The sequence below is a fragment of the Megalobrama amblycephala genome, linkage group LG21 (assembly GCF_018812025.1).
Source record: "Megalobrama amblycephala isolate DHTTF-2021 linkage group LG21, ASM1881202v1, whole genome shotgun sequence".
Taxonomy (NCBI): Eukaryota; Metazoa; Chordata; class Actinopteri; order Cypriniformes; family Xenocyprididae; genus Megalobrama; species Megalobrama amblycephala.
In genome coordinates this window covers 1-16,388 of record NC_063064.1, presented here as the reverse complement: position 1 = coordinate 16,388, position 16,388 = coordinate 1, and the positions used below count along the sequence as shown (strand labels likewise).

General features: G+C 39.7%; 5 gene segments (V, D, J or C); all 5 read right to left on the bottom strand.

Annotated features, from left to right (window-relative positions):
* Positions 1-4,912: 4,912 nt before the first annotated feature.
* On the bottom strand, positions 4,913-5,560 carry LOC125257191. The segment is given in 2 exon segments: positions 4,913-5,280; positions 5,380-5,560. Coding segments are annotated over 2 exon segments (417 nt in total).
* Positions 5,561-6,736: 1,176 nt separating this feature from the next.
* On the bottom strand, positions 6,737-7,340 carry LOC125257190. The segment is given in 2 exon segments: positions 6,737-7,089; positions 7,170-7,340. Coding segments are annotated over 2 exon segments (393 nt in total).
* Positions 7,341-8,330: 990 nt separating this feature from the next.
* On the bottom strand, positions 8,331-10,163 carry LOC125257199. The segment is given in 2 exon segments: positions 8,331-9,848; positions 9,929-10,163. Coding segments are annotated over 2 exon segments (405 nt in total).
* Positions 10,164-10,773: 610 nt separating this feature from the next.
* On the bottom strand, positions 10,774-12,154 carry LOC125257200. The segment is given in 2 exon segments: positions 10,774-11,762; positions 11,917-12,154. Coding segments are annotated over 2 exon segments (360 nt in total).
* Positions 12,155-14,697: 2,543 nt separating this feature from the next.
* LOC125257015 lies at positions 14,698-15,706 on the bottom strand. The segment is given in 2 exon segments: positions 14,698-15,217; positions 15,397-15,706. Coding segments are annotated over 2 exon segments (357 nt in total).
* Between the last annotated feature and the right edge of the window lie 682 nt (positions 15,707-16,388).

Below are 16,388 nucleotides of genomic sequence, written 5' to 3'. Positions count from 1 at the left end.
ACATCCCACTGGAAACTGAATTGGAATTTGAATTTGAATATCAGGAAGTGGAATGACAATCCATACAATTAATGTTAATGTTACACTTTATTTGTAGGTGTCCTTGTTACTGTGTAATTATACATTTAAGTACAGAGTAATAATAATTAAATGTAATTAATTTTGGGTAAGATTAGGGTTTGGTTTAGGCTGTAAAGGACACTAAAATAAAGTGTTACCAAAGTTAATATATTAACTTTTAAAGGAATTATAAAAATTGAATTACATCTAAGAAAGAGAGAAAGCGGTTTAACAAACTGATGTTTCTGCCAGAGAAACATATAAGAAACATTATATTTGTCACGTTTTGAGTTGTTCATGTTTAGAGTTTGTTTTTGATCTGTTTCTGTTCATTGTTTGATTCTAGGTTGGTTTTCTTGTTCTGTGTTTTAGTTCTGTCCTCTGCCTGTTTGTATCATGATTTCTGATTTGATTAGAGTTTGAGTTCAGGTGTGTCTTGATAATCATCCAATCAGTTCCTGTGTTTGATCAGTGTATTTCAGCCATGTGTTTCAGTCTGTTCTTGGTCAGTTCTCTGTTGTGTTTTGTTGGTTGTTCAGATCTTGTTTTATAGTAAAGAGTGTTTTTGTTTCTAGTTATTGTTAAACTTTCTGCCGCACTTAGATCCAGCATTTCTCTTTCATTTGCAACCACGTGTAACAATATTACTTTAAACTGCAAATTTTATGGTCATAAGAAAAGCATACAGGAACTTCCTGCTGCTGTTCACTTTCATCCATATGATGCTGTATACTGTATATATTGTATCTGTTAAACTGTGTTAGATACAGATAGTCGATTGAAGAGGAATAAATGCAGGACAATGTAATTATTGAACCCTTCTTCTCAAAAAATAACTGCCTTGTCTGGTTTAATTCCAAAGACAGCAGCTGAAAAATAAAGGTACACATTTGTGACATTTAGATTTAATAAACACACCTGCTGAGACACAGAAGAGAAATACTGTACAAGTGTTCACTCTCCGTCAGACATTATTACTCCACATGTGTCTAATGAGGGTCTAAATGTAAGTTTTAGTCAATGTAAGATGTCAATCATCACACCGGCCGGCAGTCGTATAACTGTTCACCTTTATTTCAGCTAGATGGGCAAATGAACTCATGAACGCTGTTTACAGATTCTGATGAATAACTAAAAATCCTCGAGTGGGACACATGCATTTATTTATACCTTTTAGATCTTAATGAGTCAGAGGAAGTTTGTGTGGATTTTATAACAAGTTCCTGACAGACGCTGCGTTCCATTCAGAAGGGCACATCCCTATGCCCTAATCCCTTCAAAGGGTTTACCCTCCAGAGTGAGAGCTTCAAAGGGATGAAGGGTGTAGGGGTCAAAAAAAACTCTTCTTTTGGAACGTACTTCTGCGTCATCTTGACGAGACAATCAAAGAGGAGTAAATTGTGCAAGCTGCGCCTTTTGTTTAACATTAGATTATTTATTTATTTATTTTAGGTTTATCGCATGTAGGCTATTGTAACGAAGGCGGGACTCAGGTAGGGATCCAAATGCAAAGCTTTATTTACAGTGAGCGTTGTCATACAGGCAGGGTCAAACGGGAGCAAACGGGAACAACAAGGAACAGGCAGAATCGTAGTCAGGGTGCAGGCGATGGTCAGGACAGGCAGCAACGGGTCAACAAACAGGAAACAGGCAGGAACGGTAACACAGGACAGGCAGACAGGATATAACGCTTGGTAATGCAACACAGGGAAAACAAGACCTAGCAGTGAGGTGGTGTGTGTATGAGTCCTTTATAGTCCGTGTAATGAGCTGCAGCTGGGTGTGGTGATTAGTGATTAGTGTGAAGTGTGTGCAGGTGAGTGGCAGAGAGGATGATGGGAGATGTAGTCCGGGAACTGACAGGAACAGACGGTGATCATGACATAACGCCCCCCTCCCGGAAGGCGCGTCCTCGCGGCGTAAAAGGAACAGCTAGGGAGGGAGGGTGGGTGCATTGGAGACCTGCATGCAGACAGGAACGGGGTCCCCAATGCAGTCCAGGAGCCTCGGGCGGCCACGGCGGGTCAGGTGGCTCGGGCGGCCACGCAGGTCAGGTGGCTCGGGCGGCCACGGCAGGTCAGGTGGCTCGGGCGGCCACGGCAGGTCAGGAGCCAAGGGCGGCCACAGCGGGTCAGGAGGCTTGGGCAGCCACTGCGGGACAGAGTCCAAAGATGTCCATGGTGGGTCAGAGTCCAAAGATGTCCATGGTGGGTCAGAGTCCAAAGATGTCCATGGTGGGTCAGAGTCCATTAGTGACCACAACAAGTTGCAAACCAAAGGTGGCCGGGCATGGTCCCCACCCACAAGCTCCCCACCCTTGGGTATACTGCCCCCCCCCAAAAAGTTCTTGGGGATTTCAGCAGGGTCCTTAGTAGGTTCGTGTACTGGGACGACAGCGGGCTGCTCGGGCTGCTCTGGGACAACAGCGGGCTGCTCGGGCTGCTCTGGGACGACAGCGGGCTGCTCGGGCTGCTCTGGGACGACAGCGGGCTGCTCGGGCTGCTCTGGGACGACAGCGGGCTGCTCGGGCTGCTCTGGGACGACGGCGGGCTGCTTGGGCTGCTCCGGGACTGCAGCGGGCTGGTAGACTGCTCCAACGTCAATAGAGTTCGAGTTCCTCAACGCACGCAGGACAGCCAAGACATAAAAAGTGAGTACAGCCCTCTGGGCCAAGACAGGACAGACCAGGAGAGCAGGCTGTGCTGGAGCGGACTCACTGGCTGGAGCGGACTCACTGGCTGGAGTGGGTTCTGGAGCGGACTCAATGGCTGGAACAACCCCTGCATCCTTGAGCACCGCAGGGGCGGCCGTCTTGCCCATAGACACAGGCGATGCGGCCCTCTTGTCCGTAGACACAGGCGATGCGGCCATCTTGTCCGTAGACACAGGCGATGCGGCCATCTTGTCCGTAGACACAGGCGATGCGGCCATCTTGTCCGTAGACACAGGCGATGCGGCCATCTTGTCCATAGACACAGGCGATGCGGCCATCTTGTCCATAGACACAGGCGATGCGGCCTCTTGTCCGTAGACACAGGCGAACTTGAGAGCGTTGCAACCGGTTGGCTTGAGTGCGAAGCGACCGCCGGGCTTGAGAGCGTAGCGGCCGGCGGGCTTGAGAGCGAAGCGGCCACCGGGCTTGAGAGCGAAGCGGCCGGCGGGCTTGAGTGCGAAGCGGCCGGCGGGCTTGAGAGCGAAGCGGCCACCGGGCTTGAGAGCGAAGCGGCCGACTGGTTTGAGAGCGAAGTGGCCGGCGAGGACTTGGGGATGCCAGCTGCTCGGACCGTAGTCAGTGGAGGATCAGCCACACTGGAACGCAACCCTCTCCGCTCCCGGACTGATCTAGAGACGTGACGTGACTCTGGGTGATCAGCGGTGACGTGACTTTGCTCTGGGCGATCAGCGGCGACGTAACGTTGCTCTGGGCGATCAGCGAAGGCGTGACGTTGCTCTGGGCGATCAGCGGAGGCGTGACGTTGCTCTGGACGATCAGCGGAGGCGTGACGTTGCTCTGGGCGATCAGCGGAGGCGTGACGTGGCTCTGGAAGATCAGCGGAGACTTGACTTGGTGTTGTTGTGGTAGCAGCCATCTTGTGGGTGTTGTCTGGCGTGGCAGCCATTACATGAAGAGACGAGGTGTCGCGTTCCTCCGCGACACCCACAGTAAAGCTAGAGCCACTCAGTTGTAATGCCAGATCTATATATTGTTCTAGAGTCCCATCAGTTTCATGCAATGGCATGAGGGAACTGAGCGGATCAGAAAGTCCCCCACGAAAGAATATCATGAGACATACTGTGTCAAAGGTTGTTAAATGTGCCAGTCCAATAAAATCCTCGACATAATCCTCAATCGTTCTGTCTCCTTGACGGAGACACATTAACTGGACAGAATGACTCATATTAGCTGAGACAGGAACACTCACGAAAGCTGCTGGATCTCGGTGTGGCTAGGTCTTCTGTAACGAAGGCGGGACTCAGGTAGGGATCCAAATGCAAAGCTTTATTTACAGTGAGCGTTGTCATACAGGCAGGGTCAAACGGGAGCAAACGGGAACAACAAGGAACAGGCAGAATCGTAGTCAGGGTGCAGGCGATGGTCAGGACAGGCAGCAATGGGTCAACAAACAGGAAACAGGCAGGAACGGTAACACAGGACAGGCAGACAGGATATAACGCTTGGTAATGCAACACAGGGAAAACAAGACCTAGCAGTGAGGTGGTGTGTGTATGAGTCCTTTATAGTCCGTGTAATGAGCTGCAGCTGGGTGTGGTGATTAGTGATTAGTGTGAAGTGTGTGCAGGTGAGTGGCAGAGAGGATGATGGGAGATGTAGTCCGGGAACTGACAGGAACAGACGGTGATCATGACAGCTATATTGTGTCTATGTATTTTAAACATTTGAATGGACTGATAAAGGGAGCTGTAAAGTATTTTTTGTTGAAGTACACTGTCGTTTTGTCCATAATAATGTACCAAATCTAACTCGTATAAATATTACAGTAGTATAGAAAAATTCTATACATAGCTACATTTATAGGTAAAATCGAACTCCTAACCTCCTGTACCCATTATGTGACGTCAAAGAACTTCCCTGTTTGCACAGGATCATGGGGGCCCAAAGTGTCCATCAGTTGTACTCTTCAAAATCCCTTATTCCGAAGGGCCCTTTGAAGTGGCCAGTTTTGATCACTTCGGTTTGGAACGACCCTTCAACATGGCGGCCATGATCATTTTCACTCCGAAGTGCCCTTCGGAGGGCGATATATCCCATTTGGAATGCACCGAGAGAGTGAGATGTCAGCACCCACATATCAACAAATGATACTGATCTCCCTCTACTGGCTCCCTACAGCTACTGCATGATGCCAATATTTATATATGAAGGTTTTTGTGTGAGTGTTGAGTGTGTTTGAGTCACAGTGGGGTTCAGAGCACAGTAATACACAGCAGAGTCAGACACACACAGGTACTTGATCAACAGAGGAACTGAAGTTTTGCTGAGATTTGCTTGAAATCTCTCCTTGAATTCATCCTCATTTTGTCCAGAGTTAGAGTATCTGTTCAACATGTATTTGGGGATCCCATTAACTTTCTGCTGGTACCAGAAGAGAGTCGGGTTTGGGTAAGAAGTCTGATATGTACAGTTGATTGTTACATCATCACCTTCAAAAGCAGACTGAATCTTTGTGTGCTGATCAACTTTGTCTTGAGATTTACATCCTGAAATAGAATTGAAACAATATGAATAAAAAATTTGCACATTGGCTGCAAGGAATATGTACATAGACAAAATAATCATTATTTGATAGCGCTACTCACCCCAGATATATAAAAATATGATCACAATGACTCTTTTCCAGAGTGCCATTATATACAATTGAAATCCCCAAGGATATATGCAGAGATGTTGTGATCTCCTTCCTCTTTCTGTATCTGTTAAAGCAGCAGTAAATTCAAGTCATTTGGTCTGACTGCTGGGAGGAGCCTGTGCTACAGTAAGTGCCAATGAAGACTGGAGTTTATGTAATATATAGTGCTGTATCACTTCATTTTGCTTATATGTATAATAATGAATCTTAGGATGTGTGTATACGTGTATTTGATTAGCTTATGTCACTTTTTATTCACTGAAAAACACAGTATCTTATTACACTTTAGAATGCTTGATTCTGATTGGTCAATCATGGCATTCAGCAGCAGTCTGATATTTCCTGATATTTGCCATCATCCATAGAAACATTATATATCAGTCCTCTTATCTGAGTAACTCAAACCGGATCTACTTTCATGTCTCTCGTATCACAACTCTTGCTCTCTTGTTCCAAACAATCACAACTTGCATCTCAGGCCCTGTTTCCTCCTGGTATTATAAATCATCTTGCAAATGACCTCAGATGACTTCAGCATTAATGTTACTATTATATTGTTGCAGTGTTTGTCTTGTTGCTAGCCCAATTGTTCTGTATGCTGTTGTGGACTTTAAGATAACATAGCTAGAGGTCAGATTAAAAACTAAATTTGCAAACTTTAACTGTAAAATCCATTTCATATCCACACACCCTCACAAAAAATAAGTATACTTCAAGTTTTAAAATAAGTATACTTCATTTTTATTAAAACAGTAAATTTAACAGTTAAAAGTAAATTCCTCAGCCAGATAAACAGATTATAAGAGTTAGTAAGTATTCCAGTGCAGTTTAAGAATATTTAATGTAAAATCTGATATAAAATGTAAACAATTGAAATGAACACCTGCTATTGTCAAAGGTAATATTGAGTAACTACTGCCCTCTTATGGTTAACGGCAAGTATTGCATAAATGAAACAGCATCATCTCATTGTGTAACAAGTTTTTTAAAAAAAAATGACTTCCTTTTAGAATGTTGCTTTGTTTTATGTTTTATCATTCTTGCATTAGATTATGTAATTATTTGTGTACTAGGTTCTTTCTCACAATTTTTTTCTTTTTTGCTTCTACCTTCAGTTAAACTGCTAACAGTGATTGTAATTAATTACCTAAAGTATATTATTTGCTAACTACATTCTTTAAATTGTAATGTTGACATCCATTTTCTGTAAAGCTGCTTTGAAATGATATGTATCGTGAAAAGCGCTATACAAATAAATTTGAATTGAATTGAATTGAACTGTCTCTCTCTCTCAATCTCTCTGCTTGTCACAGGTTTTTGTACAGTGATCTTGTGTTTCCTGTGACTGTGGGCCTCAGAGCACAGTAATACAGAGCAGAGTCTGATACTGCAGCAGAGGAGATGATCAGATCCATGTGGATTTGTTCCTTTTTTGTGACTTTAACAGAAAATCTTGAATCTACATCAGATTCTTTAGCATCTGTTGCAGTACTGAAGGTGAAAACAAGAAATTCAGGTTTTGATCTTCCATACTGACGGTACCAGAAGAGATTATCTGAACCTCCAGTAGAGGAATAACTACAGGACAACTTAACATTTTGTCCCTCATCAGCACCAACATCTGTTGTGTCTGGTTTGATGGTATTTCCAAAGACAGCAGCTGAAACAGAAGAGGAATGAGTTCATTTATAGAAAGATTTCTTTGTAATCAGTCAATGAATGAATCAAAGAAATACACACCTGCTGAGACACAGAGCAGAATAAGTGAATGAAGATTCATTGTTCAAGTGTTCACTCTGAGAAGAGTCAGACTGAATCGTTTCATCCACAGTCTCTTTCAGACACGATTAGATCATGTCAGATCTGTGAACTCTGAGTCCCTCCTCTCTGAGATACATTTTGATACTTTAAAAAGACAATTGATGATCAATGATCCTGTCACATGACATAAATTAACTTACAACAATAGGATTGTACTAAAAAAAGTAAAGCTGAATTGATCTGTTATCCTTATTTGAGTATATGAATGGTTATAAAGCTATTGTAATCATACATTGCATTTGAGGGGGTGTGACAGCTTTAATTTAAAATATTTTGAGTATTTAGTGATAGATTTTCTTCCATTACAGTCACATTTTGAATGTTATTTTGGACTCGGCTCACAACAGTGTTAACAGTATTAAAAATAATAAATAATATGCTGTACAATTGTTCATGTTCAAGATCAGTTTTACTGTGCACAGCCTTTTAATCAAGAAAACACTATTGGATGATTAAAATTCAATTAAAATAAATCATGTAATCAATGTAATGATGATTGCATGATCATTTTAAAGAATCACAGTCACATAGCCTATATGTTTATGTCAGTGTGTTTTTGTATGTGGTTTGACTTCAGTTTTGTCACAGTGGTCCTCAGAGCACAGTAATACACAGCAGAGTCAGACACACACAGATCCTTGATCTTCAGAGGAACTGAATTTGATGAAAGTTCAGAGTGAAATCTCTCCTGGAACTCAGTGCCATTTTCTCCAACTCCAAACTTGTCTCTTCTCAGGATGTATTTAGGAAAGTCATTCGCTCTCTGGATGTACCAGAAGAGGTCTGGCTGTGCTGAAGCTGTCATATATGAACAATCTAATGTCACTGATTTTCCTTCAGCTTCAGTCACATGTTTGTCTGGCTGATCAACTTTCTCTTCTGATCTGCACTCTGTCAAGATTTAAGAATATTTGATGTAGATTTGATTTTTGACTCATAAAATCCATATCAACAAACAATCTATACAAATATTCAAAAATGATTTAAATTCTTAAAAATGAGAAGAAATGCATACCAAGACTGAAGAGTGCAAAGAGAAATATATTCCTGATCCACCTCATGATCTGTTTTAAATTCACACTGAAGTCAAAATCAATCTGTCAATGAGAGTTTTGCTTTCATAAATATCATAAAGACTCTGAGGAGGAGTTTGTGAAAACCTAAAAGAAACTTCTCTGTTAAGTGTAATACTGAGAGATATCGCCCTCTTTTGGTTTCTGACAAGTGTTACACAATTGAAATAAAGTCACATGATGTGAAACATGTTAGCCATAAAGCAGCTTGAAGAACACTTATAATTAGGGCGAATTCAGGTTGGGACACTTTTTGCCATTGAAATGGCTTGGAAAAAGTGTCCCAATCAATTCACCCTACAATCATTCTGTTTCTTGACATTGTACCTTTTTGAAAAGCTTTGTTTGCCCTTTTATTCACTTCTTCCCCAAACTCACATAGAAGTTTGCAGTTTTATCTCACTTTTTTTTAATCACACAATTTTAATTTCACAAGAGCTTCAAAAGTAAAAGTGTCCTTTAGTTTTTTTAAGACTTGTTTCATGTTTTGTATCACTGGGCTGATTTTGAAAAGGCTGCCATTTGAAAAGTCCAAAAATGATGACAGACGACAGATCCTGTTTGGTCGAGGAAACTCTGAGCAGCTGGAGATGATGTCTAATGTCTCACTTATATTTCACCTCCTAATTTAGATCAGGTGTTTCTCATCTCTCCTGCCTCCTACAAGACAACCAAAAGAAAACAAAAACAAAACAAAACATGCCCACACACCATAACATATATGAAAGGAAAATACACAAAAACTGTGTTTTCAGTCTCTTTTCTTATAATATTAAAATGTAATAGAAATATGAATTCTGTTGTTCATTGCTGCAGTTCCCAGTGAATGTCTGAGAACACTGACACCTTGTGGCACATTGTATCTGCACGATCTGTTACATGTGAAAATGGATTGAAACTTAATCTATAGACTACTTTTGTATGGATTTAATGTAATCAATTTATTTATTTTCATTCAGTTATTGCTCTACTTATTACTTACATCTGCAGTTTACAGATTCTCTTGTAGTCTTTGTCTCTGTGTCTGTTGCTTGTTCTCATTGGATTAAATACACTCTTAGAAGAAAAGGTTCTATATAGAACCAAAAAAGGTTCTATCAGGCGCTACATATATGGAAACCCTAAAAGGTTCTATATAGAACCCCAAAGAACCTTTTTTTCTAAGAGTATACAGAAGGGTTTTTGTACAGAGTTACAGTGTTTCCTGTGACTGTGGGCCTCAGAGCACAGTAATACAGAGCAGAGTCTGATACTGCAGCAGAGGAGATGATCAGATCCATGTGGATTTGTTCCTTTTTTTCAACTTTAACAGAAAGTCTTGGATCTACTTTAGATTCTTTAGCATCTGTTGCAGTACTGTAGGTGGAAACAAGAAATTCAGGTTTTGATCTTCCATACTGACGGTACCAGAAGAGATCATCTGAACCTCCAGTGGAGGAATAACTACAGGACAACTTAACATTTTGTCCCTCATCAGCACCAACATCTGTTGTGTCTGGTTTGATGGTATTTCCAAAGACAGCAGCTGAAACAGAAGAGGAATGTGTTGATTTATAGAAAGACTTCTTTGTAATCAGTCAATGAATTAATCAAAGAAATACACACCTGCTGAGACACAGAGCAGAATAAGTGAATGAAGATTCATTGTTCAAGTGTTCACTCTGAGAAGAGTCAGACTGAATCGTTTCATCCACAGTCTCTTTCAGACACGATTAGATCATGTCAGATCTGTGAACTCTGAGTCCCTCCTCTCTGAGAACATCATGTCTATATTTCACACTTGAGGAACTGAAGAAAGAGCCAATCACACTCACTGTTTTCTCTTGTTTTCTCTCTGCTGTGTTTTGTGTGTCATTTTATATAGGAAATATATTTATGTCCTGCAAATTAGATTTCTGAAATTTACCTTTCAGTTTCATCTGCATTTACAAGCAATGTTTGAAAATTTTAAGAAATATTAATTGTCACTTTGGTTATTTAACTAAATATATATTGTTCTTATTTTCTGTATTAAATCAAATGATATCAAGCAGCATTAGGCAAAATTCAGAATTTAAAAAACTGTCTCCCTTTCATGAATTTGAATTGAATTGGTCACATCCCACTGGAAACTGAACTGGAATTTGAATTAGAATATCAGGAAGTGGAATGACAATCCATACAATTAATGTTAATGTTACACTTTATTTTTAGGTGTCCTTGTTACTGTGTAATTATACATTTAATTACTGAGTAATATTAATTAAATGTAATTAATATAGGGTAAGATTAGGGTTTGGTTTAGGCTAGTTGTGTGTAAATGTGATTATTCCTAAATTTATAGTTATTACTAGAGTAACATGTAACATGTGTAACAAGGACACTAAAATAAAGTGTTACCAAAGTTCATATATTAATTTTAAAAGAATTATAAAAACTGCATTAAGTCTAAGAGAGAAAGCGGTTTAACAAACTGATGTTTATGCCAGAGAAACATTTAAGAAACATTATATTTGTCACGTTTTGAGTTGTTCATGTTTAGAGTTTGTTTTTGATCTGTTTCTGTTCATTGTTTCATTCTAGGTTGGTTTTCTTGTTCTGTGTTTTAGTTCTGTCCTCTGCCTGTTTGTATCATGATTTCTGATTTGATTAGAGTTTGAGTTCAGGTGTGTCTTGATAATCATCCAATCAGTTCCTGTGTTTGATCAGTGTATTTCAGCCGTGTGTTTCAGTCTGTTCTTGGTCAGTTCTCTGTTGTGTTTTGTTGGTTGTTCAGTTCTTGTTTTATAGTGAAGAGTGTTTTTGTTAAACTTTTTTTCTGCTGCACTTAGATCCAGCATTTCTCTTTCGTTTGCAACCATGTGTAACAATATTACTTTAAAAACTGCAGATTTTATGGCCATAAGAAAAGTGGTTTGAACATGTGGAATATGATATCTGGTCATGATGTTAATGCTTCTTTTCTGCAATTTATAATATAAGCCTCATATCAAAGGCCTAATTCAGTCTCACACAGGTGTTAGCACATATTTTATTACATTTGGGGCTGGATAGATTGTGGTTTTGATTGTGGTTTTCACTAGATCGGTTCAAAGTGAAAAGAGCTTCAGGTTTTTGTACGACGTGTTTCATGTTTTGTATCACTGGGCTCCAACTCTTAGAGCACAATAATAGAGAGCTGAATCTGACAGACGTACATCAGTAATAGTGAGTTCAGTGGATGTTCGTGATGCAGTCGACTGAAACCGACTATCAGAGCTGTGATCATAAGAACCACTCCATGATCGAGCTCCTTTGCGTAATAAATATTGAGGTTCTTTGTTTGGATATTGTCTGTACCAGTAAAGCAGAACATATTCACCATTTGTACTATATGAGCAGCTCATCTTGACAGTTTCTGTTTCTTTAGTGTTTTTTTCTCTCTCTGTATCTGGCTCAATGTTGTCTCCAGTCACCAAACCTGTGAACAATAAAAAGTCATTTTTGATTTGTGAAGGCAAGGTTGACAAAATGATACTGCAAGAATAATTTATGTTTTTACAAAAAATGCAGTTTGATGCTTTAAAATAGTAATTGTTTATGTACAGAATTTTATTAATTAATAAATATTGTACCTGTTCCCACAATGAGAATCAGTATGAAGCATGTGTCCATGTTGAATCAGATCAGATCAGTTCTCTGTTGAGGCTCTCAGTGCTTGAGCTGTAAGTCACTGCAGATCAGTCACAAACACACACAGGAACTTCCTCCTCGCTCAACTTCCTGCTGCTGTTCACTTTCATCCATATGCTGTATTGTATATTGTACATCATTTGTGTTTGATAACTCTTTTCCCACCATTTTATAATAATTCTTCAAAAATACTAACCTTCTAGTGCTGAATCTGTTTTATATGTTACTGATCTTCCTTCAGTCACATGTTTGTCTGATCAACTGTGTCCTCTGATCTGCACTCTGTGAAGGTTTGAGAATATTTCATGTAAAATCTGATATAAAATGTAAATATTGGCACAACCCTCCCCACTCTCCAAGAACTGTACTTATCCAGAGTGAGAAAAAGGGCAAAGAAGATCACTCTGGACCCCTCACATCCAGCACACTCCCTCCTTGAACTGTTGCCATCCGGTCGACGCTACAGATCCCTGAACATCAGAACGACCAGACACAGGAACAGTTTCTTCCCTCAAGCAATTCATCTCATGAACACTTGACAAACACAGAACACACAACACTATTACACTTTATTTACTTAAAACACTCAATTTGCACACATAATTGTACATACAATTGTCTATAATATATATTGTCTTTTGCTTTTTTTGCACTTTGTCTATCTTGTAAATTTGTATATTATTATTTTATTATTTTTATTATGTGTCTTGTCTTGTCGCTGTTACTCTGTTGCACTGTGGAGCTTCTGTCACTAAAACAAATTCCTAGTATGTGTAAACAACATACCTGGCAATAAAGCTCTTTCTGGTTAAAGCTCTTTCTGATTCTTCTGATTCTGAATTGATATGAACAGCTGCTGTAATATTGAGTAACTACTGCCCTCTTATGGTTAACTGCAAGTATTGCACAACTGAAACAGCGCCATCTCATTGTGTAACAAATTAAAAAGAATGACTGGCTTTAGAATGTTGCTTTGTTTTATGTTTTATCATTTTTGCATTAGATTATGTAATTATTTGTATACTAGGTTCTTTCTCACAATTGTTTTTCTCTCATCTAACAGGTTTTTGTACAGTGTTCTTGTGTTTCCTGTGACTGTGGGCCTCAGAGCACAGTAATACAGAGCAGAGTCTGATACTGCAGCAGAGGAGATGATCAGATCCACGTGGATTTGTTCCTTTTTTGTGACTTTAACAGAAAATCTTGAATCTACATCAGATTCTTTAGCATCTGTTGCAGTACTGAAGGTGAAAACAAGAAATTCAGGTTTTGATCTTCCATACTGACGGTACCAGAAGAGATTATCTGAACCTCCAGTTGAGGAATAATTACAGGACAACTTAACATTTTGTCCCTCATCGGCACCAACATCTGTTGTGTCTGGTTTGATGGTATTTCCAAAAACAGCAGCTGAAACAGAAGAGGAATGGGTTGATTTATAGAAAGATTTCTTTATAATCAGTCAATGAATGAATCAAAGAAATACACACCTGCTGAGACACAGAGCAGAATAAGTGAATGAAGATTCATTGTTCAAGTGTTCACTCTGAGAAGAGTCAGACTGAATGGTTTCATCCACAGTCTCTTTCAGACACGATTAGATCATGTCAGATCTGTGAACTCTGAGTCCCTCCTCTCTGAGAACATCATGTCTATATTTCACACTTGAGGAACTGAAGAAAGAGCCAAACACACTCACTGGTTTCTCTTGTTTTCTCTGCTGTGTTTTGTGTGAAACATTTCAGAAACATTATATTTGTCACGTTTTGAGTTGTTCATGTTTAGAGTTTGTTTTTGATCTGTTTCTGTTCATCGTTTGATTCTAGGTTGGTTTTCTTGTTCTGTGTTTTAGTTCTGTCCTCTGCCTGTTTGTATCATGATTTCTGATTTGATTAGAGTTTGAGTTCAGGTGTGTCTTGATAATCATCCAATCAGTTCCTGTGTTTGATCAGTGTATTTCAGCCGTGTGTTTCAGTCTGTTCTTGGGGTGCTTCTCAATTCTTATTTGTGCATCCTTGTTTCCTTTCCTCGCGTCTTAGCTCCACCCCTTCAGGATGTGAGGGAAGGACGCAAGGAAAAGATGCAAGGACGGAGGAATTGAATCAAGTTAAATTATATATCCTCGCTCCCTTTAGCATCACTTCAAACCGTCATCAGCTGCACTCAAGGGATCTACCCATATGTTGTTAAAGTTTGGTTATTTAAAAAATTATAATAAATATTAATAAAGCAAGATGCCCGTTAAAATATATGAGGTATAAAGTTTATGTAACTGTAAAAGTAAAGCATACATTTAAATTATTGTGACAGATATGAAGGGGGAGGAGAATGTATGCGTGCGTCAGGTTTCTCGACGAGAAAGACTTCCGCAAAGGATATACCTGTCATGACTCCTCAGAAAGTCTCCTCACTCCTCGCCTCCTCGCGGTGCAATTAGAGAATTGAGATGTCCTTCAAGATGGCTGAGCTTGATCGTTTTCCGGGTCATAGGATGGAGGACGGAGGAGACGAGGAGGGATATTGAGAAGCACCCTTGGTCAGTTCTCTGTTGTGTTATGTTGGTTGTTCTGTTCTTGTTTTTGTTTCTAGTTATTGTTAAAAAACTTTTTCTGCTGCACTTAGATCCATTTCTCTTTTGTTTGCAACCATGTGTAACAATATTACTTTAAACTGAGAGTTTTATGGCCATAAGAAATGTTGTTTGAACATGTGGAATATGATATCTGGTCATGTTGTTAATGCTTCTTTTCTGAAATTTCTAATTTAAGCCTTATATCAAAGACCTAATTCAGCCTCACACAGGTGTTACCACATATTTTATTACATTTGGGGCTGGATAGATTGTGGTTTTGATTGTGGTTTTCACTAGATCGGTTCAAAGTGAAAAGAGCTTCAGGTTTTTGTACGACGTGTTTCATATTTTGTATCACTGGGCTCTTAGAGCACAATAATAGAGAGCTGAATCTGACAGACGAACATCAGTAATAGTGAGTTCAGTGGATGTTCGTGATGCAGTCGACTGAAACCGACGTTCAGAGGTGTGTGCATAAGAAGAATCACTCAATGTTCGTGCTCCTTTGCGTAATAAATACTGAGGTTCTTTGTTTGGATATTGTCTGTACCAGTAAAGCAGAACATATTCACTATTTGTACTATATGAGCAGCTCATCTTGACAGTTTCTGTTTCTTTAGTGTTTTTTTCTCTCTCTTTATCTGGCTCAATGTTGTCTCCAGTCACCAAACCTGTGAACAATAAAAAGTCATTTTTGATTCATGAAGGCAAAGTTGACAAAATGATATTGCAAGAATAATTTAATTTTTGGAAAAAAAGAAAAAAAAAAAAGAAAAAAGCTGTTTAAAGCTTTAAAATTGTAATTGTTTACGTATACAGAATTTCATCAGTTACTCAGTAAATAACACACCTGTTCCCACAATGAGAATCAGTATGAAGCATGTGTCCATGTTGAATCAGATCAGATCAGTTCTCTGTTGAGGCTCTCAGTGCTTGAGCTGTAAGTCACTGCAGATCAGTCACAAACACACACAGGAACTTCCTGCTGCTGTTCACTTTCATCCATATACTTGTTACGACCGCTAGAGGTCAGCCGTAATAGAAAGGAAGCGAGTCTTACCAGAGAGATCAAAATCAATATAAAGTTTATTTACAATGAAAATTTTTGTTCAGCGTCAGTGGCAGACACGGCCAAATAAACAAAACCATCTTCTTTTAGAAACTAAAATTACCTCACCAAAAATAAAGAAAACAAAATACAACTTAACTTACCTATCTCCCTAAACCATAAACAAAGTGAAATTTAGATACAAATAAATTGGCGTCAAACCCCCTACTTCCCTTAAAGTGAAAGTAATATTTACAAGAGTTTTTTACAGCAGTATATACAGGGTTTTGGGCAAACAAATCGGATTCAGAATTCAATTAGCGTAGTCAAACAGGCAGAGGTCAAATAAACCGGGTAATCAAAAATATTAACAATAAACAAACACTCACAATCTCTCTGGCACGACACTCTCAAACAAACGATTACGAAACTAACAGTATTATCAAAAGTCAATGGAAGCGAAGAACGATGGCGACAGCACAAAGTCAACAAGGCACGAGGCGAAGGCTGAGTCTTAAATACAGGTCAGGCGCTTATTAGCTGGACCAATCAGTGCTTTCCGAACAGTAAATGGAAACCACGCCCACCTGGAACACAAACACGACTATAGAGGGTATGCATGTGACGTCACTGTCGACCGTTATGACTGCGGTCACGCCCACTGAGTGGCACAAAGACGGAGCGGCAGCATTGGTTTTCAGCATGAATGCAGCGAAAAACACACAAAACACTTCCAAAACGGGAAAGAGCTTTGTGATTGACTGTACAAATAGCTTTGACAGAAAACCTGAGGT